Raw genomic sequence first — 25,048 nt, 5'->3', positions numbered from 1 at the left:
AAGATTGGAAATAAACCTAAGCCATTTTATCGAATTTTCTAGCAAATGTACAACTTTTAAGGAATATATGCAAGATTTAATATTTCGACACCTGTAATGGAGTGAAAGATGTTGCAATGAGTTATTTTGTGTTGACGTCTGGTTAGATTGCTCACCAGCTGGAAGATATTCGGCTCAACGTTTGTTGTCATCGTTCTCCAAATCACTAAAATTAATTCTATTGTTTCAGGCTTCACTTCGTGGAAGTAATTGATATCCATTATTGAAATAGAAAGAAAGACTCGTACTTTTCCACAGATTTTATTATACGGCACGACGCGTTTCACCGACTTGCGGCATCATCAGGTACAAATTTGCAAAACAGACAGAGCAAGTATATATACCCTCAGGACCGAGTGGGGGCGGGGAGGGTTGGAAGGATTTGAGGGGGGTGGGGGCTCGATCCCGTTTCTGGGAGATCTTTCATATAGGATTTCCAACTGCCTACCCACCTCACTCAAAGCAGCCTTCTACTCACCCATAACCCTCTCCAAACTTCTAGCCAATGGAAAAGACACCCAGGATAGCCTTCTCAAATCAGGCATTTATAAACTGAAATGCGAGGATTGCAACAGCGTTTATGTCGGTCAGACCGGCAGGAATATCAAGTTACGAGTCAAGGAACACGCTAGGTGTCACAAAAATCAGAATAACAACTCTCTCTTCGCCAAGCATTTACTAGAATTCAACCACAGCAGTGACTTTGTCCCAGAGATATTACACACACTCCCAAAAGGATTAAAAATGGACGCTCTCGAGCAATTAGAGATTAGAAGGCACTTGGTGAACCCCAACACGACACTTTGTAATGAGCAATTATTCCCATACCCCTCCCCACTCCTCTCCGAGAAATTAGCCTGGAAATGGTCAAAACAATCCATCAACGCACCTGCGAGCCCCCACCCCCCTCAAATCCTTCCAACCCTCCCCGCCCCCACTCTGTCCTGAGGGTATATATGCTTGCTCTGTCTGTTTTGCAAATTTGTACCTGATGATGCCGCAAGTCGGTGAAACGCGTCGTGCCGTATAATAAAATCTGTGGAAAAGTACGAGTCTTTCTTTCTATTTCAATAATGGACACTAAAATTAAGGTTCATTAAAATATAATCATTAAGAAACCGTTAGATTTTTTGCAAATAAAGTGCAGTTGATTGTGATTACTCGTGTGAATGATGTCGCTCTAGGAGACGATTAGTATAAGAAAAGGAGAAGGAAATAGCGGGATATTTTATAAAGTGGTGAGGGAGGGCTGCTGAAGATCTTTGTCGACCTGTCCACATTTCCGTACAGGCATCAATCAATCCAGCGGAACGGACGCCTAATCGCTCCTCTCCGTCAACTTGAATTTCATGGGGTCCTTGACTGTGTTGATCATCTTGCTGACGAGTTTCATGTCCCCGTATTTGTAGTCCACGTGAAAATTACGGATGATCTGCAAAGGAATAAAAATTTTAAGCTCTGAGATATTGCAATTATAATTAGAATAGCCCAAGGTTTTCCTCCCTATTGACTGATTAAATTCATATCATATTCATTTCGCTTATGATTGATTGAATTTATATTCGTATTTCCGAAGGGTTTAAGAATTTTATCAAGGGTACAGGCTATCATTTGCAATAATCTACCGTATTACGGTAGGTTTTTGATAAGTCAAGGCTATTGGCAAGACACCTTGCTGCACCTCTAAGCCCAGTCTATTATGTTACAAAATATTCTGCAACAGAAATCTTCTGCTTTTATTGAATAGCTAATTAATTTAAAAATTCGTCCATGCATGCGATGAAAATTTCACTTCATTGATTCAATGGATACACTGCAGTGAGCAAGTTTGCATTTAAAACCGCGTGTTCTAGTGTAATCTTAGGTGCTATGAAATGATGACTATAAATTTATCAGATTTATCATGACGTCCAAAGGATAACTCATTGAGAGCTTAATTAATATTCCATTCCAAATGCTGCTCCAGATTTTATAAACGGAGATCTTATAGTTGAACTAATGGGTCGATAAATTTTTTCTTCCGTGGTTATTTATATAATTTGGAGTTTTTAATTATCTGTTCATCATATTTTTTCGTAGTAATGGAATATATAGGAAATGGAAGAATTTAAGCACACAGAGTAAAATAATAAATTGAGACGGGTGACAAATAAAGCAAAAGAAGCATGGTGGAAGACCCAGGGCGAGGATATGTAAAGTTTGCAAAAGAATGGTGGAATGAGTGGGCTAAACGGCAAGGTGAAATCACTATCGGGAAGTAAGAAGGGAAGATCTGTGCTGACAGTTAGGTAAAGTCGGGTAAGACAATAGTTGGACCCAGACCCAGAAAATATTCAAGAGAGAAGGAAGGAATATATGGAACTGTATAGTAAAGAACTTATACCAACAAGCTTAGACATAGAAAGAGAATATGCCGTAGATGAAGATAGCTTAGGTCCAGGCATACTCGACGATGAGATCGAAAAGGCATTAAGAGAGATGAAATAAAATAAGGCCGTGGGGGTAGACAACATTCCTGCGGAACTACTAAAAAGTTAAGGAAATTATGGGAGGAAGAATCTATATGGACTGATTCGTAGCATCTGCAATAAGCTTGATTTCTCATGCAGGTAAAGTGGTTCTCAGGATCATCAAAAAAAGGATAGATAGCAAGGCATATGATTACTTAGGGGATAATCAGTGTAGTTTTAGGAAGGGGAGAGGCACGCGCGATGTCGTAGCAGGATTGAAATCACTAATCGAGAGGAATATAGAATACAACCAGGAGGTATTTACCTGTTTCGTATATTTCGAAAAAGCATTTGATAGAGTGAATTGGGAAAAACTAATGGGTATATTGCAGAAAATAGGAATAGACTGGAGGGATAGGAGGCTAATCTGCAACCTGCACATGTCTCAGACTGCACAGGTGGGAATGGGGAACGGAAAGTCTTAATGGGCGATATTAGGAAGAGGTGTAAGGCAGGGTTGTCCAATATCACCGGTGCTGTTCAACTTATATGTGGAGGAAATGATTTAACCCGGACCGAAAAAACACCAGGAATTACAATCTGCCAAGAGAAAGCAATGCTTCTGCGACGTGGCTTCTTGACGAGTAACAGAGTATGGCGTATGCAGGTGAAGGAAAAAGGTGTGTTCACTCGACAATAACTCTTATCCCAGTCACGATCTTGTAATTCATACTCTTTCGTTTCGAGTCAATGACGGGATTCAGAGAGAGTGGTCGTTGAAATGGAGCGAAATTTTCGCCCCATTGCAATTGTTGAATTCGGCCTGAATAAGCATGTTAAGTTGAACAGTGTTTGAGGATAATTAAATTCCAGTGTTTCATCCTCACATGTGTTCATTGTTGAAGAATCGTAATGATTCGAGCTAATACTCGTATGCGATCATGATAGTGTGGTGACAAATGTCCTGGCTTCCTACTCAGAGGACTCGGGTTCGAATCCTTCGAGTTCGAGTAAGCAGATTTTTTTCAATGGCATTCCGATTCCGATTGATATACTTGAGGTGCTTGGTAGAGAGCGCTTTAAATGTGGTCTGGCCGTTAAAATCGGGACACCTTTGCGCCTTTCATTTAGAGTAGACTAATGCCGACACCGGATTTCTCTTCATCCTTCCTTCATTCTCAACCGTAACTAATGGCTCAAATGACCTCCGCTGTCGGTCGCTTCTCCTAAAAACTACTAATTCGAGCTAATTTGAATGATATAAAGGTTGAATGCTCTCCCATGATAAAAAAAAGGATTGTACAACTCACGTATTGAAAAAATATTGCTCTCTATAAAATCAATTTTAGATTTACGATGCCACCGGAAAAATAGTAGAATTATCTCACTCTACCACTTGATGAGCTATTAAAGATTCATGGTGCAATAAACGGGTGCTTTGAAAATCAAAATAAATCACAATATATTTCCGCAATGTTCATAAACCACGAAAGTATGTATATGTATGTATTAATAACAACAATTATGTTATTTAAATAGGACTAGAGAAGTATATGTATTATTGTAAGTTATATAGTAATGTTAGCTTCATGACGTTTATGAAGGGATATTTAAAACCCAAAAAGCATCCATTAGAGAACATCTGTGTTCGTCACTCTTTCTGAACGTAATAAAAACATCCTTTGGGTACCATCTTGAGTTAATACACGCCATTTTATTTTCAACAGAAATAATAAATATGTGCGCCTGCCGTAGTGTCAACGTATTTCAGAATGAGTGATGAAAACTATATGGTTCAAGCAAAGTCTACTAGTAGATGCACATTGTGTTTCAAGAATACTTTCAAAATGAATTCCAAGACTTCGCTCATTGAAGTATATCTATACTGAGGAGCTTTTTATGTGAGGCCAACTACCTAAACATAATAGGAGGTATTATAACCCTGCTGTCATTATTTGCGGACGTTTATTGCCGCGTTACTGCTACTGAAGGGTCGGCGTGTCGTGTTTCTTCTGCAACGCTAATGACCGCTCGTAGCACATACTATATAACGCCAAGTAGAAGCAAGTTGTAAACTTTTCTTTACAGCTTCTATGCTCTACATTTTCATTTCCTCGTTTGTCAAATCATGCATTTTCTTTATCTGATACCTAATTATTGCAGTATTTCGAATTGTGGCATAGAAACTTGGCATTATCTTTGAGTTTCAACTTAATTCACTGACAATGACAAATGAGGATTTTGTTTTGGTCACCAAATTGATCGGTCAAACAGACAACATTGATTCGCGTAGTAGTACTAGTAGTATTTAGGGGAGGCGACTGACAGCTGAGGTCATTTGCGCCATTGGGGAAGGAGGAAGGGTGGAGAGAAACCCGGCGTCGGAATTAGCAGCCTACTATTAACGGAAGGCGCCAGGGGGTCCGCAGCTTAACGTCCCATCCGAAGGACGGGGTACTCACTTAAAGTGCTTTCCACTAAGCACCTCGAGTAGGCATCGGAATACCACTGAAAAATATCTGTCGTCACCAGGATTCCAACCCGAGCCACCTCGGTGGGAAGGCAGTACGTTAACCACGACACCATCCCGATCCCTACATTGATACGACCTGGATGATCTAGCTCACTAGTGATGAATATTTTACCAATTATTTTCACGGTGGATATTCTTTCAATATAAATAACACAGTTTCAGGGTAACATGGTGGAAATCCTTCATGATGGCAGAAGTCACTTTGCTTTCAATATCTCGAAACGTAGTATAGTCATCAAAAAACCATTTACCTAGGTCATAAGTAGGAGTTATAAATGAATCATGAGTGAATAGTTAATTTTATATATCATCATGTGTACTAAAAAATCGCTTTACTTGAATTTAAACAGTGCAATCACATTCTCATGTTTATTTTAGCAATGATTTAAAAGGATGTGTGCGTTTGATGGTATTCGGAATGAATTTCAGCTAATTCTACTGCCATTTCCAGTCTCTCCAAACGCCAACTCTCCACCTCTTTATACTGTTTAGCATTAATAGAAGTAAATTCCAATTAAATGACCAATGAAAAATATTCTGCTAGGTTCCGTATGGTTTATTTCACTGGATATTTGAAAGTTATATACAGATTTCTAATAACTGATGGAAGTTATACACCCACTACTTTTTTCCGTAGCCCATGTTGGGGTCACCATATTACTACGTAGGAACTCACTTATTAGTACAAGGAATACGTCGTTTCATTGTTTAGGATAAATAACTCTGCTTTAGCTCTTAAAAATTAACTAATCGCATATTTTTGTTACCATTGAATCTAATGGGTTCATTGAAATTCGGGTATTTTTATATTCTGAGCTATATTTCTATTTATTTGTGATATGCGTCAATATATGAGGGAACCATTACCTGTTATGGCTGCTGATAATCTTCTTTGAGATAAAGTGTTGTATGATATTAATAGAGAGTAGGATAATTATACTCGTAGACATTAAGGGTCCGAATCACTCAGTATTTCAGTCCAGTTGACATTTTCAAGATAAAGAAACATTTGAATTTGATGTTTTGAGGCTCTACTTCGTGAAAATTCTTGATCCCTTAATAAATAAACTTGGAACTTTTCACTGAAAAATAACTTTATAATACTACCGGTTTCGACGCATAGGCCACATCATCAGGTCAATGCGGCCTATGCGTCATACATATCGAAACCGGTTGTATCACAAAGTTTTTTGTGTGAAAAAATACTCAACCTGATGATGTCGCCTATGCGTGGAAACTTCAAGAATCATTAAGTTTTTTTGTGGGAAACAATACCAAGTTTATTTATTCAGTGATAATGAGACGTTTGTTCAGAATGGCGATTCTTGAAACCAGATAACTTAGCTAATCATATCATCCTAATATCTTAAGACAAGTAATAGACAATGGTTAAATGATATTCTCAATAAACACTCATAGAAAAGGGCCCACGGATTATGTAAGTTGAACAGAATTGGCAAATTAAATCTTGAGTTAAGAGTTTTTACAGGTTTGCTAGTTAGTATTAGGTTTCTTTGTAAAAAACTGTCATAAACTCTGTTTTCTTAAAAATACAAATACAAAATTATAGTCACCCACAGTATAAGCTTCAGAGAATGCGTGGTTTAACATTTAATCTCTTATTCAAATATAATTCTTTTAGATTATCAAAATTACTTTGAATTAAGCATATTTTTCTCTCTACCGCATACGTTTTCCATACTTAACTCTGAAGGTAGTGTATGTACGAAATTAATAACGTTAACTAAAACTATTTTGCCATTAATGAAGCAAAAACTTATTAATTACCTATTTATTTGTTTTTGTAAGCCTTACAACCGCCCTGTCATGACTAAGTTGTTATCACACCCATAGACTTAGAATAAATAGAATATGAGATCACCATAAGTAGTATTAAGAATTAACCCAACTCCCGTCGACTCTATCACATCATTACGTGTTGGTAAAGAGAGTTATTGTGAGTAGGCATACGTTGGATAGGCACCATATGCAAATTAAAGCAAAAATTCACTTAAAATGCTGGTTAAAAAAAATTCAATTTGCTAAGACGCAGAAAATATTCATGTAAAATTAAGGTGAATTAAGATTTCCGGAACTAAGTTAGGTAGTCCGTTGATAATTATGCAAATTATGTTTCGAACACTTTCAGAGATTAACAGTTTTGCATAATAAAGTTGAAATGGTGGAGATGCTGAATTCATGATACGATGGTATTCATAACGATTACAATGTCATTACCGAAATTCTATTCCTTTCACTTTCCAAATACTTTCATTACTTTCTTTGTTTTGTTTTTGTAAAGTTCCCATCCATTCCTCCCGCGTGAGTGTTGGCTGAACTGTTGGTTCACTCTCCGTTCCCACTCCAAAACAACTCACTCATTAAAAAAAATGCCCTACACTCAATAAACGCAGGATAAAATTGATTTCCCGCTGTAATTCGTATTAGAAAAACGACCATTTACGATATACATATTCTTTTTCTAATTTGAGACCCTACATATATCTGAAAACGTCATGCCAGGCAACTGCGGCAGATGCTTGCTTATACTCGGAATCAATCAATTTTTTTAAACGTCGAGAGAGCAGCCGCGATAATGCTAGAAGAGAGGGAGCATATCTCCTAGACCGTGATTAAAATGGAAATGCAGCCATCTCTCTTTTACAAAGCACGTGTATATCAAAAGCCCATAATGAAATTTAAGATTTTCCTTGATTCTTCAAACAATAGAAGGAAATTTAGCATGGCATTTTGTCAGCACAAAATATTTTTGCGCGTCATCATTTATACGTTTTTTTCCCCTGATTAAACGATTTCAAATGAAAACATTTTTTGGAACTCGCGCCGCTCACTTAGGTTGTGATCAGGTGGCGAACTAACACGGCTTCCCAAAATTGGCACCATTTCCATCTCAACAGTTATGATACAGTCGCATCCCAGGAAAATGCCTTAACTGTTGACCAAGCGCTGCTACCTCAAAATGCCCCCAATGCATCTACCATTGAGTGCTTCATTGGATACACCCACCTTTGCGAGCAGTATTTCCATCTCCAGATCTGCGAATCGCTTGCCCACGCAGCTTCTGGGTCCGAAGCCAAAGGGCAAGAAGGCGAAAGGGTGTCGCTTGCCTTGACTGACGGCGTTGAAGTCCTCCGCGCTCCCCGCCGCGTCGCCCGATGGCATCTCCTTGAGCCACCTCTCCGGGATGAACCTTCTGCTTTCGGGGTAGATCTCGTCGTTGAATCGGTATGTTATGTTCGGCATCATCACGGCAATCTGCAGTCGAAGGGGTTAGGTAAATTAATTTCCAGTTTTAACTCGTAAAATTTATATTCAGGCTTCGGACTTAAAATCAATGAAATTTCTTATGCGCCTATTGTAGGAAACATAAATTACCGATTACTTATCCAAACAATACTTTATTCGTTCCGCCTCTGAAATAGGGAAGAAGGGACCTTATGGTCTCAATTTCGCCCGAACGAAAACGTTTATCTATCTATATAGAGTAATATTAACAGTAAGAAAAACGAGTTCATAAATAGCCTAGTGTTTATTCACTGAAATACGTTTTGAAATTAGGGTTAGAAATGGAATTATATTCACTTTCAATTTATATTTCATGGACGCATAAATAAATAAAGTATCAAATATACGTAGTTATTCCCATTTTAAACACTATGTTCTTAATTAAATTAAATCTTCCATATAAAACGAAAGAAATTTTTTCAATTTAATCAATTGTGTATCTACGCCACCGGTTATATTAGTTTCCGAAAGTACAACGTGTGATCAAAAAAAGACCGGGCTGATTTTATTCTGCGCAAATCGTTCAACGGATCGAAACGAGACACAGTGCGCCTTCTAGGGACACATCTGACGACTAAAACGAAAGGTTCTGCGTTTGTGTATGTCGAGTCGTTACGCAGCAGCAGCGGTACATGTCCTGACCTGTTCGTCGCCGCGTGAAACGGCAGCAATGAAGGAGCCAGAGGAATAGCGTGTGTTCGTGAAATTTTGTTTCAAACTCGGCAAAAGTGCTACGGAGACATTTGGAATGATTCAGCAAGCCTTTGTTAATGAAGCTATGAGTCGAAGCCAGTGTTTTGAGTGGTACAGTCGTTTTAAATCGGGCAGAACCTCGATACATGAACATCCGCGAACGGGGCGGCCTTACACTTCGATAAACCCAAACCACACCAATTTGGTGCGGGCAAATCGCCGTTCAACTGTTAGGGAGATAGCTGAGGAAGTGAACATTAGTTTTGGATCCTGTCAGGCAATTATGACAGACATTTTGGGCATGACGCACGTCGCATCAATATTCGTTCCGTGGGTGCTGACTGATGAACAGAAACAAAAACGTGTGGACATTTGTCAGGAACTCCTGGATCGAGCAAATGCCGACCCAGAGTTTCTTAAAACCTTCGTTTTGTTTTCAATGTTAAAATCAACCTTGAAAAGGTGCCGATTCGACTCTATTAGGGGAATTAAAATTAATTGTACGGCGGACCTGAAGAGGATCCCTAAGGCGGCTTACCAGGCAGGGTTCGAGAGCTGGAAGAAACGTTGGCAAAGGTGTGTCGTCAGCCGAGGCATTTACTTTGAGGGCGACAAGTTCGATTAAGCTGTATCCGTCGAAATAAACAAGTCATAAAATCAGTCCTGTCATTTTTTGACCACACCTTGTATCTCCTTAACGGTGTATTTTCAGTCAGCCTGTGTAGTCTGAAAACTGACAGGGCAGGTATCTCGGAAGTTATTTTGATTGACCGTTTAATCGTTGTTTATTTTTGCTTTATTCAAAAGTGGCTGTATCTGATTAATATTTTTGATGGAGAAAAGTTTACAAAGGAGGGTGTCATATTAAAAAGGTATTTAGAAAACATCTGAATCGTGCAATGTGCCGAATCCTCCGAGCCTTCAATCCAAGATTACTAGGCGATGCGATGTCTTATTTTATTTCCTCTTGATTAATTAAAATATTGTACGCTTTTTAATCACTCTTCAACTAATATCAAATTAAATGGCAATAGTTTCAGGAGCTAGAAGTCCTTCTTTGTGACAGAAAATATGCGCCACTCAGTTTATTATTCCTGCGTTTGGTGAAGCTGTTTTCTATATCAATATTAGTTCAAATGCCCTTATAGAGATTCTGGGAGTTAGCTTCGGCTGATCCTATGGCATTGTGTTTCAGCGAAATCAGTTCATACAATTTAAATTCAGTTTTTAAATGGCTTTTGGAATTGAAAATCAGTGTTAGAAAGCGTCGTGTTTGTTCCATTCACGTTTCGTGAAATATTCCGAGAATTCGGCGCTAGTGATTATTCTTTTGCAATGATTTGTCTATGCGCATTCCTTATGTTTCTTAAGTAGAGTCAAATATTCCTAAAATTGAGTGTCTGGACATATTACTTAATGAGATTGAAGAAGGCTCGGCTCACTTAAGTGCACTTGCTCTACAGGTATGACCCTCTTGATTGACCATGAACTTGACTGAGTTTTGTTTGATAATGACATTATCAAGTATCCGTATCATCTCTTCGTAAACAAGTGTCAGTGTTTTCCGGAAAAAAACTAAGAATTTTGGAGCAGCAGTTAGTCATGAAAGGTAAAATTTCATTAAATAAGGATTTTTTTTATAATTAAGGTGAAAGAGACGTCTTATACAAATACGAACACTTATTGTAACAGTCGTTAATAAGACGTTTGCAGCTAAGGTCGTGATGTTTTAAGAGTTATGACCATAATGCAAAAACTGAATTTTTCTTAAGTTATTATAGACATTTAATAATTAAAAGAGGCAGAAATGGCACATTCAATGCGTTTTAGGCACAACTGCATAGGAGTTTCTGTATTTTCTCAGGCGGAAAAGCTAGTGATCAAGTCTAATGGTGAATGCGTCTTCTCAAGCATAGCAAGCGTTATCCTGCTTTATGACTTTTTGAAACTAAAAATTCATCTGCGAAATACCTCTGTGCAAAGTGGCATTATGTTCCCCACTCACCCCTTCCGGTACTCTGTAGTTGCAGAGCACGAGTTCTTTTGTAGTGTTCCTTGTGTTTAAGGAAACAATGGGCATCATCCTGCGGGAGTAGGAAACAACAAAGAGTTAAATAATGAATGAGTAGAAATAGCATTGAATGTAGTATTTAAATGTCCTTTTCATAATTTTTAACATAGTTATGATTTAGGTCAGCTGCTCATTTTGAGATCGTGAATAATACGAAAAGAAAGCGACGAGAGAAACTTAGAAAGCAATAAGCTAGTGGTCCTCTTTTAAGGTCCATTGCATGAGTTCACGATCGGAGTCGGGCGGAGAGAGCTGCCCGCCTGCCAAGGTAAAGGTCTAAGAAGTTGAATTTGAGGGTAGGGGTGAACATTCTGGGGGCTCAACCAAGTCCTATTCGAAGGCTAAACTCTAATTAACCAATGCTTCACTTTGAGTGAGTAGCACTTGAAGTGCATAGTTATTTTCGTAGTTAACAATTAGAATTTGGAATTTGTCTTTACTCTAATAAACCGATATGAGTTTTAGGAAAAAAATGGGCATGGATTCGTGGGTGATCTCATTTCACTGATTTCAGCCTAAGTTCAGGAATCGTATATTTTATAAGGGGAGGCCATGAGACAGAATGATGAATGATTCTGCTGCTTCATAGGGAATATTTGAAGAAAAGGCTGGGAAGGTCTCAAAATATTCTGTGAGGACATTTCAGGTGTTATAGATGCTTTAATTTGTTATCTTCACGCTTCTGCATGCAGGTAAGTATTTAGAACTGAATAAAAAAATTGATAGCGATGAGAGTGATTTTAACACAAGAGTAATTGCAATACTCACCTTCACATCATGAAGCTACATTTCCCCAAGAGTTTATTTCTGTCTCACCGAACAATGTACACGTTACTCCTGTTTTGTCCCCCTAAGAATTTTCGAAATGAGCCACTTTAGATAGTGCAGGAACACTTATTCAAAATATACCAAAAGCTTCGGCCATCGTATATCAATTAGACAACAGCAGTGAAAATCAATTTTCATATACAATGTAATCCCAGATCTTTCGGGAAAATTTCTTCAGCGTAGTATTACCATCATTACAATAATATAACAACTTAAATTTTCGATTTCGCTAAAAAGAGCGTTTTCTATAAGGTTTTGGGAATTACATCAGTTATAAATAATTCAATATAAATATATCATTGTATTATTTTTCTTTGCATATATATTCACAATGTTATTATAACGTGCCTATTCTTTGATATTGTATCTCCAAATAACACAATGCAGCGCTAAATTATGAGCGATCGTTGCCATTAAATGAGGTTACTCTGTACCTACTCCAAATTACATTTTGATCAGTAATATCAAAGTATTTCAAATCATGGCATAATATGTATTCAAGGAATGGAGAGGGCCCAAATAAGCAGGCCTCGTTCGGTGTGAATGCAGCTCGTTTTATAAGGTAACGGGTATGGACTTGCCTCATTGACTCCTTGATAACAGCCTTGAGGAATTTCATCTCCTCCAATATTTCGTCGGTAAATGGAGAATCTTTATGCGGAAGCAATCGCTTTAGCTCCCCAAATAGCACCTCTTGCTTGAGTTGATTTCGTGATAACATATACATTGTAATCGCCGTTGAATAGGAAGTCTGAAAAAGTCAAATTTAGAAATAACCTGCGTTACGACAAAAATATCGTCCCTTCAAAAATAACATTCACATTCAGTGAAGAGATATTAAAACGGAAGTTTCATTTTTATTTATTTTAGATTCTTGATGGATATTGATTTTTGTAATCAGCACGGTGGAAACAGCACGTGAATATGTTGCCACTGATTAGTTATCCGTGAAAACTTATTTATTTATTTATTCAATAAGAAAGGAGAAATGTTGCAGAAAGGTTAGAAGGCTAGATACGTAAAAGGCTAGGCGAGTAGGGTAGTATTTACAGTAGACAAGGCCTCCTCACCGTGTCGATGCCACCGAAGAGCATGTCCTGAGCCATAATACTCGCGGTCTTGACGTCCGTTCGGGCCAACAGCCTCTCCAAGACGCTCGGTTCCCCTCCGTCCTCCACCCCGGCCTTCTTGCGCTCCTCCACGCGGTCAATGGCTGCCTGCACGTACTTAACGGACACTCTGGAGTCAGGAGGAATGGCAGTTCCATTGAATGAAACAAACCGTGTGGAGAAGGACTGTTAGCATCTTGAGAGCCATTACATATACCCGTATCCAGCAAGCAAAAGTGGTGATATACCATAAGTACATGGAGAGTTTACTCCGCTAAGAACATTACGGATTTCTTTGGTGATAAAATATAGTGTGAAATTTTTAATGAGTAGCTCTATACTCACGGCAGCCCTTTACGTTCATTGTAGACGACTTCTAGGATGAAGTTAAATTTAGTACAGTGCTCTCTTAATCTTTAAAGATACTATGGTAAGCAAAAAAATAATATTCTTAATACTGGCGCAAAGGGCTTAAAAAGTTATCCTTTCGTGCGCGATTTCTGTATTCACGTTAACATTTTTACCATTTTAAAAGGAAACTTAAATTTGACATGTAGTAATTGGATTTTATTTGTCGAATTTTCAACTTTTCAGGAGCAATTATTTTTTAAATCCGGAAGTAATCAAAGGACAGAGTACGTCCTTCTCTCTACATTTTGAAGCGTTTTTTGGCTTTGCATTTATTTAAATGCACCTGAAACCACTCTCAGAAGAGGGCATCAACCTATCGTTTGTCCACCCAACGAGGCTATGCGACGAAATCTCGAAAGAAAATTCCTGTTTCAAAGAGATCCCATTCGGACCTTCAGAATTACATGCGTGCGTAGCTCATAACGCAATGTTAACGTCCTTTATTCAAGGAATTAAGGTACTTAAGCATGTATGCACATGCATGAAGGGTCTCGGTTTCAAATGTCACTGGTAACTTTCTTAATAATATTTTATAATCGCGGGAAATGAGTTTAAATTATCCGATGGAAATTTTACCAAGATATTCACACTTCTTAATCGAGAAAATTGTTTATAATATACGAACATGAATTGAATAGCAACCAATTTGGTAATGCAACTGCTATATATATAATGCTTTCTCATAATTTATTATGAGTATATTTCGGAGACAATTTGTATATTTATAATATTATTTAGTCATGCTCATAAAGACTAGATGCGTTCAAAGGTTTCTGAAAAGTCATTAGTCGATATATATATATATATATATATATATATATATATATATATATACATATATATATATATATATATATATATATATATATATATAATCATGCCTTATAACTATAAGGATTTGAGGTAAGTTGATAATCCGCGAATATAGCCAATATATCCGATAATTATTAGTAGATTCCATGTAAAACTCACTCCAGGAAAACATCCAATGCATCGATGAATTTTTTAAAAGAAGGCGTCGTCATTATTTTCCAGAAGGGCGGTCCGATTTCCAGATCGAATAGTTTGTCGAGGGCGACGTTGACGGCGTCGATGACTCTCTGCGGTTCGGACCCAGGAGCGAGTGTGGGCGCCAGGCACCCCAGGCGAGCATCCAAGGCGACGTAGGCGATTGCTGCATAACGAGAGAAAATGCATTCCACGTCGTGTGAGTTCTCATTTATTTTATTTGTTTCATTCTTAATGTATTCAATATACACTGTTGGTAAATATTAGTATTGGAAAGAGAAATTATCAAATGAGGTTCTTCTAGAGTAAGGGATGAAAAAATGATGATCAATGGAGACGAGAGTGGATGTAAAGAATTCCTTCATCGGTATTAATCATTTCAAATTGAGCTCGAGTTCAATATTTCATCTAACAGTCAGCACTCCGAATTAGAGTTACAGTGGTTCTTGGACCCCCAAGTTTTCCGTATTAGATCCACCCTTCCAAGCCAATCTTTTCTTCGTTTTTATTCCTGACTTCGAAATCCAGATTTCATGATGAGTGCCCATTGTTTCGGTGGCATATCCATGATACTACACGGGATGACACTTCACCTTCAGGACTTCTTCAATGGAATGGAACGTTATATTGTAGGCTTCAGGACGTATTTCCTTAAGTGCGAATAATTTCCGCCAAATGTATTTGGTTTCGTACTTTATCCCATCTCGAATGGCATCCCTATACTTAAATATTCATCTAACACTTATGGTAAAAGATAGCTACCGTAGACTCCAACCACAGCTGCGTGTTTGCAGCAGTCCACCGTTTGATGTAGGTTTTTGATGGCCACAAGAACTGATCCCTGTTACACTTTCAAGCTCCGTTTATCACGATACTAAAACCATAACACACTGCCTAACAACACTCATTTCATAACTCGGGGTTACTCTTACCTCACTTACTTGTGTCTAATATCCCTATTCTTAACTTCCCACTACGTCGCTTTACCATCATTCTATCCTCTATCTCAGTCTTCAATATACAATTACCTATCATTATGTCCTACATCGACATTTCTTGCCTTCTTCCAATATCTCCCAACAACCTTTACGTACCCCCTCCGTGTGTGAGACTTTTTCGTTCACCTTTTGAAGAATTTCAGGCATGAAGACATAGGAATTAAGTACTACGTGCATAAGGCGAGATACTAAAGTTTAGGAGTACATGAAATAACAAATTGATCAAACTTACACTCTAAAGACCACTTGAATAACTCGTTGTTGAAATTATCCGGTAGCTCTTCCTTCTCGTCCCTCATGCCTCGCATTCTGTGGAAAGAAATAAACACTTAAACATAAAGCTACATCGGATGTTGGCACAAACTTAGTAATTACGGACAATTGATTACACGGATTTTGATTTCAAATGAGAAAAATCCTGCACGCAAACGTTGAGGCATGAGCTGTCTCGGAGCCCAAAGCGAACAAACACGTCTCGTGTGCAATTTTTTTCTTTGCCAACGTCGGAGTGGCAACCAATGCTTCCGTAAAAACAGTATCAGAAATTCCAAGTCCACCTTCGTACGAAATTGATTAACTCCCCTATTTAAACATATTCAACTATTTTCTAGTAATGCTCTACGAAAGAGCTGGCCCTCCATAAGCCTCAGGTAGCCATTACCTATGACTCGGCTGACAAAAAAAGTTGCATTGCTGCTTTGCGTGTCACTCCCAACGCCGCAAGCAAATTGACCTAGTTTCATTTTGTAACGTCCGCCTCTGAGGCTATACTTCAGTTAAAATCAATGAAACCTGTAAAACATATCAATTTACTAATTTAACGTAAGCATATATTTCTTCAGAATAAATTATGTGACTAAATATTTATGATTATTTTTTTGTTTGGCAGTCCTGCTAGCATGGCGCATGTATCAAGTACACAATTTGTCGATCCAATTACATTTTTAAGACAAGATTATTTGAAAACTAGATGGCGATATTGGAGAAATCCTATATTCTTAAATGTTTGTTGTTGAACTTACATAAAAGCCTTAATGCTATGAAAAAATGCAATCATCTGCTTAGGTATATATTTGAGACAATCTTTGACTTTGACCATGGATAAAAAGTAAAACAGAGGTCCATCGCTAAGCGACTGAGAAAGCCATTCAGTTACACTTACTTGTCGACGAACTCCTGGGCGACGGCTGCAATAGGCGGCACGTACCGCTTGGAGATCCTTGGCTGCATCATCGGCTGATTAACCTTGCTTCTCGTTTCTGCCCACTTCTCGCCGTTTCTGTGATGAGAAACATTCGAACCTGGAAGTTTGCAATTTCGTGGAGCGCCCATGCGTGGAAATATTCCAAGGTTATGATGACTTTTTTAAAAGCTCAAATGGGAAGGCAATGGGACATACAGAGCTTGAATCAACGCATTTATGTTAAAGGTAGAAATTACTCTTCTATGTGGTGCTGTTAAAATGAGAAGGCAATGGACGTTCAGCTTAATTACATGAATGCAGTGAATGAAGAAATGGAAAGGAAATTTTTTGTCCATCCATGTCTCATCCACTGGAAAATTAATGAAAGTTACACTTCGTATCTCAGGAGGAAAAACAAAAGAATGGAAATCACTGAAGATAGAAACAGCAAAGAAATGAAATCGTACATATCTCAAAGCAAAGCATGCAGAAACAGCCAAAGTACTAGCCACAGATACATTAAAACCATTCATGGCTTTCAGATGGCTTAAGGCCATAAGTCATGTCTTCTTCTAACACTATTTGTAAATTTTAATAATATTTGAAAAAACTCTTTTTAGAAGTGGTCGTTTTTATCTTTCTAGAGTTACGATTCTTTAGATTCATTCCAGAAATTGCGAATGACGTATGATAGGTTTTATGTGGGGCCCACATAATTGGTCGATACCGTTGTTTGCCTGCATTTTTTCTGCAAATATATTTGTCCTGGCGGAGAACATATGCAGAAGATTGCGCAGTTTGTGAAATTAAAACAATATTTAGAAAAAGACAGGCAAATTCATTCTCCGTGTTTTGACCTCCTACCTTGTAAGTTCCTCAGTCATCAGCACTTACTCCTGTAAGATACAGAATCATCCATCTTACGCAAATATTTAACAACAGCTCGAAGGTTTAATATTAAGTACTTCCGTCAGGTCACCATGTACGTATAGGGCAGCAATAGTCAAGGTGTGAAAATATTAAAGAGGATATAAGTTGTTTACGGATTTGAAGAGGAAAAAGGGAAGTCATTTCTTTCCAGGCACTCAAGGAGAGGGCACAGAAGATAGATAAAGGGTGATAATCAAAGAGTGGCTTATCTTATTTACTTTAACGGTGTTATCATAGATGACTTGCAGATAGCAGATAATTCAGGAGACAGGAAAAATAAAAATACCAAGCAAAACAAGCAATAGGGCTGATATCTTCGAAAACGATATATCATCTACATCAATAGAGCGGGATCTTCAGCGAGATAACACGTTGCGTAATGTAAAATGAGAAAAAACTTTTATTGTGCAGTACGAACGGTTCATCTAGTGAAATATTAAGTTCATTGGCAGCAGTATTGGTCGAGACAAGTTTGAAACGAATTGGCCACTTGGTTTATCCATTGAAAACTCTAGGCAACCGAACTTTCTAATGGTTGAACGACTCCAAGCTGTTTCCATGCCCGACCGGGTGCGGCCAAGTGGGAAAGAATGGTCATGTAGTTTAGTTTGGATTCTATTACCAGTTGTTTTACCCGATTACTTCATTTAACGAGCAGTTTATTGACGATTGAACTTTTGGTCCGGATGAAAACTCATCCTAACCTATATCACTATTTCATTTTTGTTTTTGGTCAGTCGTCGGCCATCTGACTTAAGACCGTCGAGATTCACCGGTGAATTTAGGAGAAATTCTACTCATTTCGAATAAAAACTTGTACTAATAAGTCAGTTCACGTGGAACTAAGCAATTCTAGGCAGCTATCTAAGCAATTAATATCAGAAAAAATTTCTATTTACTAATTTACGTCAAATATTTTAATAATGATGGTATATAATGATGGACGGCTATGAAAATGTTGTATTAAATGATAAGAAATTAAAATTTTGTGGGAGGAGAAAGAAATGATACAGATTTTTAGCGAAATAAATGCAACTTGTCTTTCCCCACGACAATACGGACAGTGTGGATGGTGGACATCGCCACAGTTACAGTAGGTAGCAAAATTGGCCTCGCTTAATAACTTAATCAAAGGCAGCGCAATCAGGAATTGCGCACTACAGATATGGTCATGAGAAAGAAAATTATCTGCGCTGCGTAAAGGCTGAGCTCAGGCTGATGGCTTGAGGTCTAATATTACCCAATTCCTGAAACATTCATCCACAGAAATGACAAAAACGGAATAATTATTTCAACCAGATATTAATCATTTATCCCTTAAATTAAATATGCCTATCTATGCCTGAAATATAGAAATTGTTAACGCAGCACTTGTCACACTGTATGTCATAATAAATGTTGTGCTCTTTTTTATGTAGGTACATTAGTATATTTGGTAAGTGGTCTTCGTGTCATTATCCAGTTTATACTCTGGGTAATAAAATAAAAATTGGCCTAGTTACTCATGTCATTGATTCGGTAGGCATTTCTTTCGCCTAGTTTATGTATGTAACTTGGACACTATCATTGTGATGGACAAATTCTCGTATAGAGGAAGGCAGAATGGATTAAAGAAAGTTCCTCTACTTCATAATATCATATGAAGTTATTGAAAGTTTTGATATTTCCAAACACTTTACAGAAATTAGGCCTAATTAATTTATTATTGAACTAAATTAGGCTTAACTACTAAACGTTGCCTAATTAGACCTAGGCCTGATTGCCTTATTAATGCATCTTGTCTCAGTCACAGACGTTATTTCCTTGGTTCACAAAAGCACAAGGAACTTCCGGATTATGGGCTTTAAATTACAGAATAATAGGTTGGCACCGAATTATTATCGGTACTGTACCGGTTTAGGTAGGTTTTGGAAGGATGCAGCCTACAAAAAAGTTCAATTATTTCCTTGTTACTCCTAACAAAATAAAACCTTACATTCAATAATACAATAATATCTCTTCACTCACTTTCTCCCTTCATCTCCTCCAACAAGCCCAGTCCTATTCCTTCACCTTCCTCCCTTGCCGAGCCTTATCCTCTTAAGCACAGTCATCAATATCTCATCGCCGATCAAAATGCTCTTTTTCTTTCATCCGTCTTACAGAACGAATACAGAAGTCTTCCAACAATCACATATTCTCCCCACAATGCCTAACACTTCCTCATTCGTTTTCGTTTCTGTCCATTTCACTTTTTACATCCTTCTCCACAACTACATTTCATAAACTTCCATTGTGCGCCTATTATCTTACTTCTATGGCCATGTTTCCGCGCCGTTCAAAACCACCCTTCTTATTTAAGTTTTGAAGGGCCGTTTTCTAGCATTCTTACTCAACCTCCTTGTCATCAATTCTCTCCTTATGAAAGCTCCTTCGCCTAGCGAAGTTCTTCTTATTTCCTTATTACTCTGACCTTTATCCCAACCATTTTGGTCAAATGCACTTCCGAGATAGGATAACCTTTCCACCTGCTCAAGTTTATAAGCTCCTATTTTATGAATTTCTTTCTAAATAGTAAACATAATTTGTTTTCCTCATTTACAAATAAGGCTTTTTAAACTTCGGTGAGCTTCATTTGTCCAGGGACACTGAAAGAAAAGTGTTCCATAAACTAGGAATAATTGAGTGCCTTTACTCTGTGAGGACGCTACCACCGCCCTCGTAGAAGTCCTTCCTGAGAACGTTTCGATAGTAGTTCATGGAGTGGAGGCTTTCCCGGAAGGGCCAAGTCCCTTCGTTCCTGAAAACCGTCTCCACATCTTCCGGTCGGTAGGAGAAGACCATTGCTCTACGCCCAGGAATCCCGGTCAATTTGACGATCGGTCCGTATTCTTTATACAGATAATGGCTCATCTCATCTGTCTGCATACCACCGAACTCTCCTAAATATTGCCAAAAAAATAATACTCAGGATTTTATTTGCAATAAACAGTTACGAAAACGAACACATAATATGAAACTGATATAGGGAAACAACATTCGCGAACGTCTTTTGACCTCCCCTCTCCAGTTTGTGAAAAAGTAATGAAATGATAAACTGGGAATCAGTTTCCTCTTGACATCTAATGGAACAAAGCGTTAAGTAATATTCACAGTAGAAATCAGAATAGAAATATTATGTCCAAGCACATTTAAAACGCTGCATTTATTAAGGATTTTTTAAACTTAGATTCTAGCTGATGTGATATCGTATTAAAATACCAATCAAGTCAATAACGGAGTAAGAGTTAATGCGTCTCGATCAAAACGTGCCTTTTCATTGAATTGTGCTATTTAAATTGTCATACAAACTCAACATGGTATTTATAATCTGGGGCCGCGCAATCCTATTTAAAGTCGGGATGATTCATGAATAATTATGTTAGTTTATTTAGGAGTATTATTGTGTTCAGATGCTATGATGCTTCTAATACTTGACAATTTCCTTGAACCATAATTGGCATCAGTATTTTTTCGAAAATTACGATGCAGGTCTATTAATTTTTAATAATACTAGTATAGAATTATAAACTGGAACATTGGAGGAGTTTCAACTACTATTTGCAATGAGACCTTGGCTACTAATCAGAGGCTCTCTGGATTCTTTAGGCTAAAAATATATCGTGCAATATTCTGGTTTACAAATATTTCTGGGAAACCTAATACAGCAGAGGGAAATTAACCTTTTACCCATATACCGACTGTGTTAATTTCAGATGCTTCATGCCCTAGTGCAATGTAAACCTCCACTTTTCGGTTTAAATAATTGACCTCCAGGTTGGCAACTGGGGTTTTAACAAAACTTGGCTAGAGTACTTTTGGTAATCGATGTCGTAATATTTCATGTAAGTACAATTTACCGCTGAACTGCTCTACTGGAGACTGTGAGGTTACCTTTTGTCATAGTGTTGCTGTAATTGTTTATGTAGCAGTTCGCAACTCTGAGCTTTCGCATTATATGGTCGTTTGAAAGTCGAAGTCATAACGCGCAAGAAATCTCACGGGTTTGCAAAAGGAAAGGCTGGAGAACAGTGGTGAAGAACAATGCCATGGAGGCCATAGAGCATAATTCTTATAATCGTTCGTGGTACGTACGTGTAATGAAACGTAATGGCAGGTTTTTTTTGCCATGTAGCAATACTTAGAGAAAAACGTTCTGTACTTTTTATTGTGGATCAATGATAATTTAAGTGATAAAAAATTATTATATTTCCATTTGATTACCGGTACATTTACTACTGAATATTCTAATACCTATGAATATAGTTTTTGAATATGTCATTGTCACATAAATCAACATCAAGGTGGTTTTACTGGGTGAAGCTGAAGCTCGCCTCGCACCAAACTAGAGAAATTCACACATTCAAGATAGAGAAGCCAGTACCCACTAGACGTGCGATGCCAATACAAGTAGTGTAAATGTACAGTGATGTAAAATATTGGATTTTATTACAATTATTGGCTTACTTCAGTTTTAAATCAAACGAGTGAATTACATTATTCTTAGGCTTCACGAATTCCAGCCTCCCCATTATTCCAGCCACATCATATATTCCAGCCACATGTCGACCTTTGCATGCAGTTCGCCAGTAAAGGTCGGCTGGCTCAAATTGAGATGAGCGCAGCGGGCGACTCACCTATGAACGGGAGGAATCGCCCTGCGTTCCCAATGATGGGCAGGGGTTTGGGTCCAGGCATTTCGTCGAATGGTCTGGCCGCCGAGTGGTCCCCCGTCTCGGTCACTCCTGCAGTTGAAGGCGAGGGTTGGCCGGTGTTCAAGGGGCGGCGACCGGGGCATCGCCACGTGCCCGTGCACTTGAACGGCTGCTGGGTGGCTAGCACCGCCTTGAAGGGGCTGCACCGCGGAATCAGGCTGGTCGACATCTCCCTCGGGGACCTCGGCGAATGCTCGGGCTAAATTGACGTGAGTGCTTCGGTGCGATGCCCTTTTCAAGTGACGACCTTAAAAAGTAGTTCGAAATGATTAAACAGTGGATTAAGTCAATGGCAATGTGAACGAATTCTCTTTCTGACGCTGGTTTTTCCATAGTGGCCACTTGCGTCTTTGGGAATCGGTGGACGTTTAGGGTTAGAGGTTAGTATTCGGGGATTGATACTGCGGGATAGTACTGCGGCATCAGTATTGACCGAATTATAGCGCCCAGCGGGTAACAGTTTTAAATGCAATTTAAATTTTAAGTTGATGTTACTCTTGATTAATTTTTTGGCTAATACAAATTATGAAACACAATAGCCAGAGTTAATCAAAAGTTACGTGACCCTAGCAGTGAATGTATCTTAAATTAATTCTACCGATCGACAACCCTCTTATGCCAAAAACTCTGAATTAATTCCTGAACTTGTTGTACTCGAAAACTTCCAATAAATTGTTAAAATGTCATGCGTATGAGCCCTTTCCACCACGCAACATTTTCCAACTTGTAACTCTTTGAAAAATAGCTGCTAATTGATAACCTCACCGTAATACGTCCCTCATCTTAAGGTGTACTTATATTTGAAATTAAGTCTCATTTTTCCTGTTTTTCATGCGTTCACATCCTAATCAGATCAGTCAACATGTTTTGAGTAAGTAGCATTTTCATGTTTGTGTTTGTAGTGAGTGTGCTTTTACGTATGTATATATGATATTGCGTCTCTATTCTTTTCTTTTGAAAATTGACGTTTCTAAATGCAGCTACTATTTTATGAAGGATAACCTCACTGAACATTAAATTGTGACTGTCATTATGCTTTTTATATGACCGAAACTCTTGCGAATGTCTCGATATTTGAGCAGACTACTTTCATTGATTACTTAGTATTTGGACTACGAGGAAGAAATAAATCGAAAAACGTTTGTATAAAGGTATGGATTAGAAAAATAACAATTACGGCATATTGCATGTTACATGCTGTAAACGTTATACCTTCAGAAATGAAGTGATTTAATTCTAAAAAAGGATTCACGTGAACTGTGAATGAGAGGAATTCATTGAACTTGTGCGTACAAAAAATAAAACAATATTAATATTTCGTAAAAGAAGGCATAATAATTAGTTAACACATTAAAAGACCATAATAAATTTGCTTTTTAATAGCTGTATTTCTCACAACGATAGAAGTTGAGAGGGCAGTAATAGAATACGTCACAGATGCATGCTTTCTTTGAAAATTAGTAATTGCTAACTGTAGAAAAATCAGGTCCAAAAATCAATAAATAGAGTATTACATACAGATTATTTTATTCTCCATCTATGATTCGTGAAACGGATGGCAACAAAATATCGTACGTGACTCGTAGATTAGAGGTAGGACAGTGGAGAAGTAAGATGAGACTATTAAGGAAGCTCAAATGCGGGAGTCGAATACCAAGTTAAAAATTCAAAAAGTGCAAGTAGTGGCGGAAGTTTACGGCTGAGTTTTTATTTGAAATATAAGCCTAATATTAAGGCGTAATACTCTTACTACGTAACGCGTGACTTGGGTGGAAGGAAATCAACAGAACGGAGGTATTAGCGACAACCGGAATGGGATGATGGCAAACAAGTTGACTATAAAGTCGATTGCATGCGTGTACACTTCTTTTTCGAATGAATTGTGATTGACTGATGAGCACTCCTCACACGGAGTTTGGTCTCCCTGTGCGTTCATGCCATCAAGGAAAAATACCTTGGGAGCGCTTCCTCTCAGAAGGAAGAGTACTGGGATCTTTCCGCCAGTGACACCCGGATTCTTTTCTGCCAGATCCGCTCTCCGCATCGGTTCACGTGTTCATCCAATGGACCCTTCATTCACACTGATTCACGGCCGAGGCTGTTGATTCCGCGAGTGTTGATGAGAATGGAGGAGGGGTAGGAAAGAACACCAAATAAACAGAGTTATCTCCCTTCCACTCGTCGTGCATGCGATCTCTCACTCTTGACGGCCGTTTGCGAAACAAGGTCAGACAAATGGGACCAAGTTCAAAGCACCCGCAGTTGGACTCGGATCCTTCTGGTTTCAGATCAAAAATGTAATATTCCATGCTATACTGATATCCCAAACCTATAAACCGCAACTGCAGTTGTAAGAAGCAGGTTCATAAAGTTTCAGCGGTTTTCGTGTCGTTACTTTTCTAAATATTATCGCAGATTATTTTCTCCATGCTTTCGTGAAGACAAACGTCCTCGTACTCGACGATCTCTTGGTACAGACTGTCATGCTGAAAGAGTTCCTTGTCACTTTCAATCACCAATTAAATAAAATAGTTGAAAATAAATTAGGATACATAGTCCTGGCTACCTCTAAAATTCAGATTTTACGATAAATCTCCGAACGTGTCTGAAAATGTTATAGATTTCATTATTTTGTGATAATATATGAAGCTTGTAACTTTATTCGAGTACAATACTTTAATCAATTATTTGCATTACATAGCCACGTATCATTCAGTGAGTATGCCGCTAATGTTTTATACCTGCTAGGGGAAGTT

At 38.1% G+C, this 25,048-nt stretch overlaps 1 protein-coding gene across 1 annotated transcript; it reads right to left on the bottom strand.

Annotated features, from left to right (window-relative positions):
- Positions 1 to 1,123: 1,123 nt before the first annotated feature.
- Positions 1,124 to 24,567, bottom strand: LOC139697678 (probable cytochrome P450 301a1, mitochondrial). The gene is made up of 11 exons (XM_071596495.1): positions 24,247 to 24,567; positions 22,215 to 22,539; positions 20,234 to 20,480; positions 16,609 to 16,725; positions 15,679 to 15,755; positions 14,413 to 14,614; positions 12,991 to 13,159; positions 12,502 to 12,671; positions 11,027 to 11,105; positions 8,050 to 8,298; positions 1,124 to 1,471 (listed from the first exon to the last, which is right to left on the bottom strand). The coding sequence occupies exons 2-11, from the start codon at positions 22,459 to 22,461 to the stop codon at positions 1,358 to 1,360; spliced, it is 1,671 nt and encodes a 556-aa protein (XP_071452596.1). The 5' UTR covers positions 22,462 to 22,539; positions 24,247 to 24,567; the 3' UTR covers positions 1,124 to 1,357.
- Between the last annotated feature and the right edge of the window lie 481 nt (positions 24,568 to 25,048).

The sequence above is a fragment of the Hetaerina americana genome, unplaced genomic scaffold (genome assembly GCF_022747635.1).
Source record: "Hetaerina americana unplaced genomic scaffold, ioHetAmer1.1.p SCAF_8, whole genome shotgun sequence".
Lineage (NCBI taxonomy): Eukaryota > Metazoa > Arthropoda > Insecta > Odonata > Calopterygidae > Hetaerina > Hetaerina americana.
This window is presented reverse-complemented; position numbering and strand designations above follow the sequence as displayed.

What these genes read in the sequence shown, in the direction of transcription:
- LOC139697678 (XM_071596495.1), bottom strand. Translation starts at nt 22,461, where the DNA reads ATGTCGACCAGCCTGATTCCGCGGTGCAGCCCCTTCAAGGCGGTGCTA. An exon ending in GGTGGTAGCGTCCTCACAGA is followed by an intron (nt 16,726 to 20,233) that starts GTAAAGGCACTC and finishes TTCTCATCACAG; the next exon opens with AAACGGCGAGAAGTGGGCAG. An exon ending in ATTCAAGTGGTCTTTAGAGT is followed by an intron (nt 14,615 to 15,678) that starts GTAAGTTTGATC and finishes CTCGTTATGCAG; the next exon opens with CAATCGCCTACGTCGCCTTG.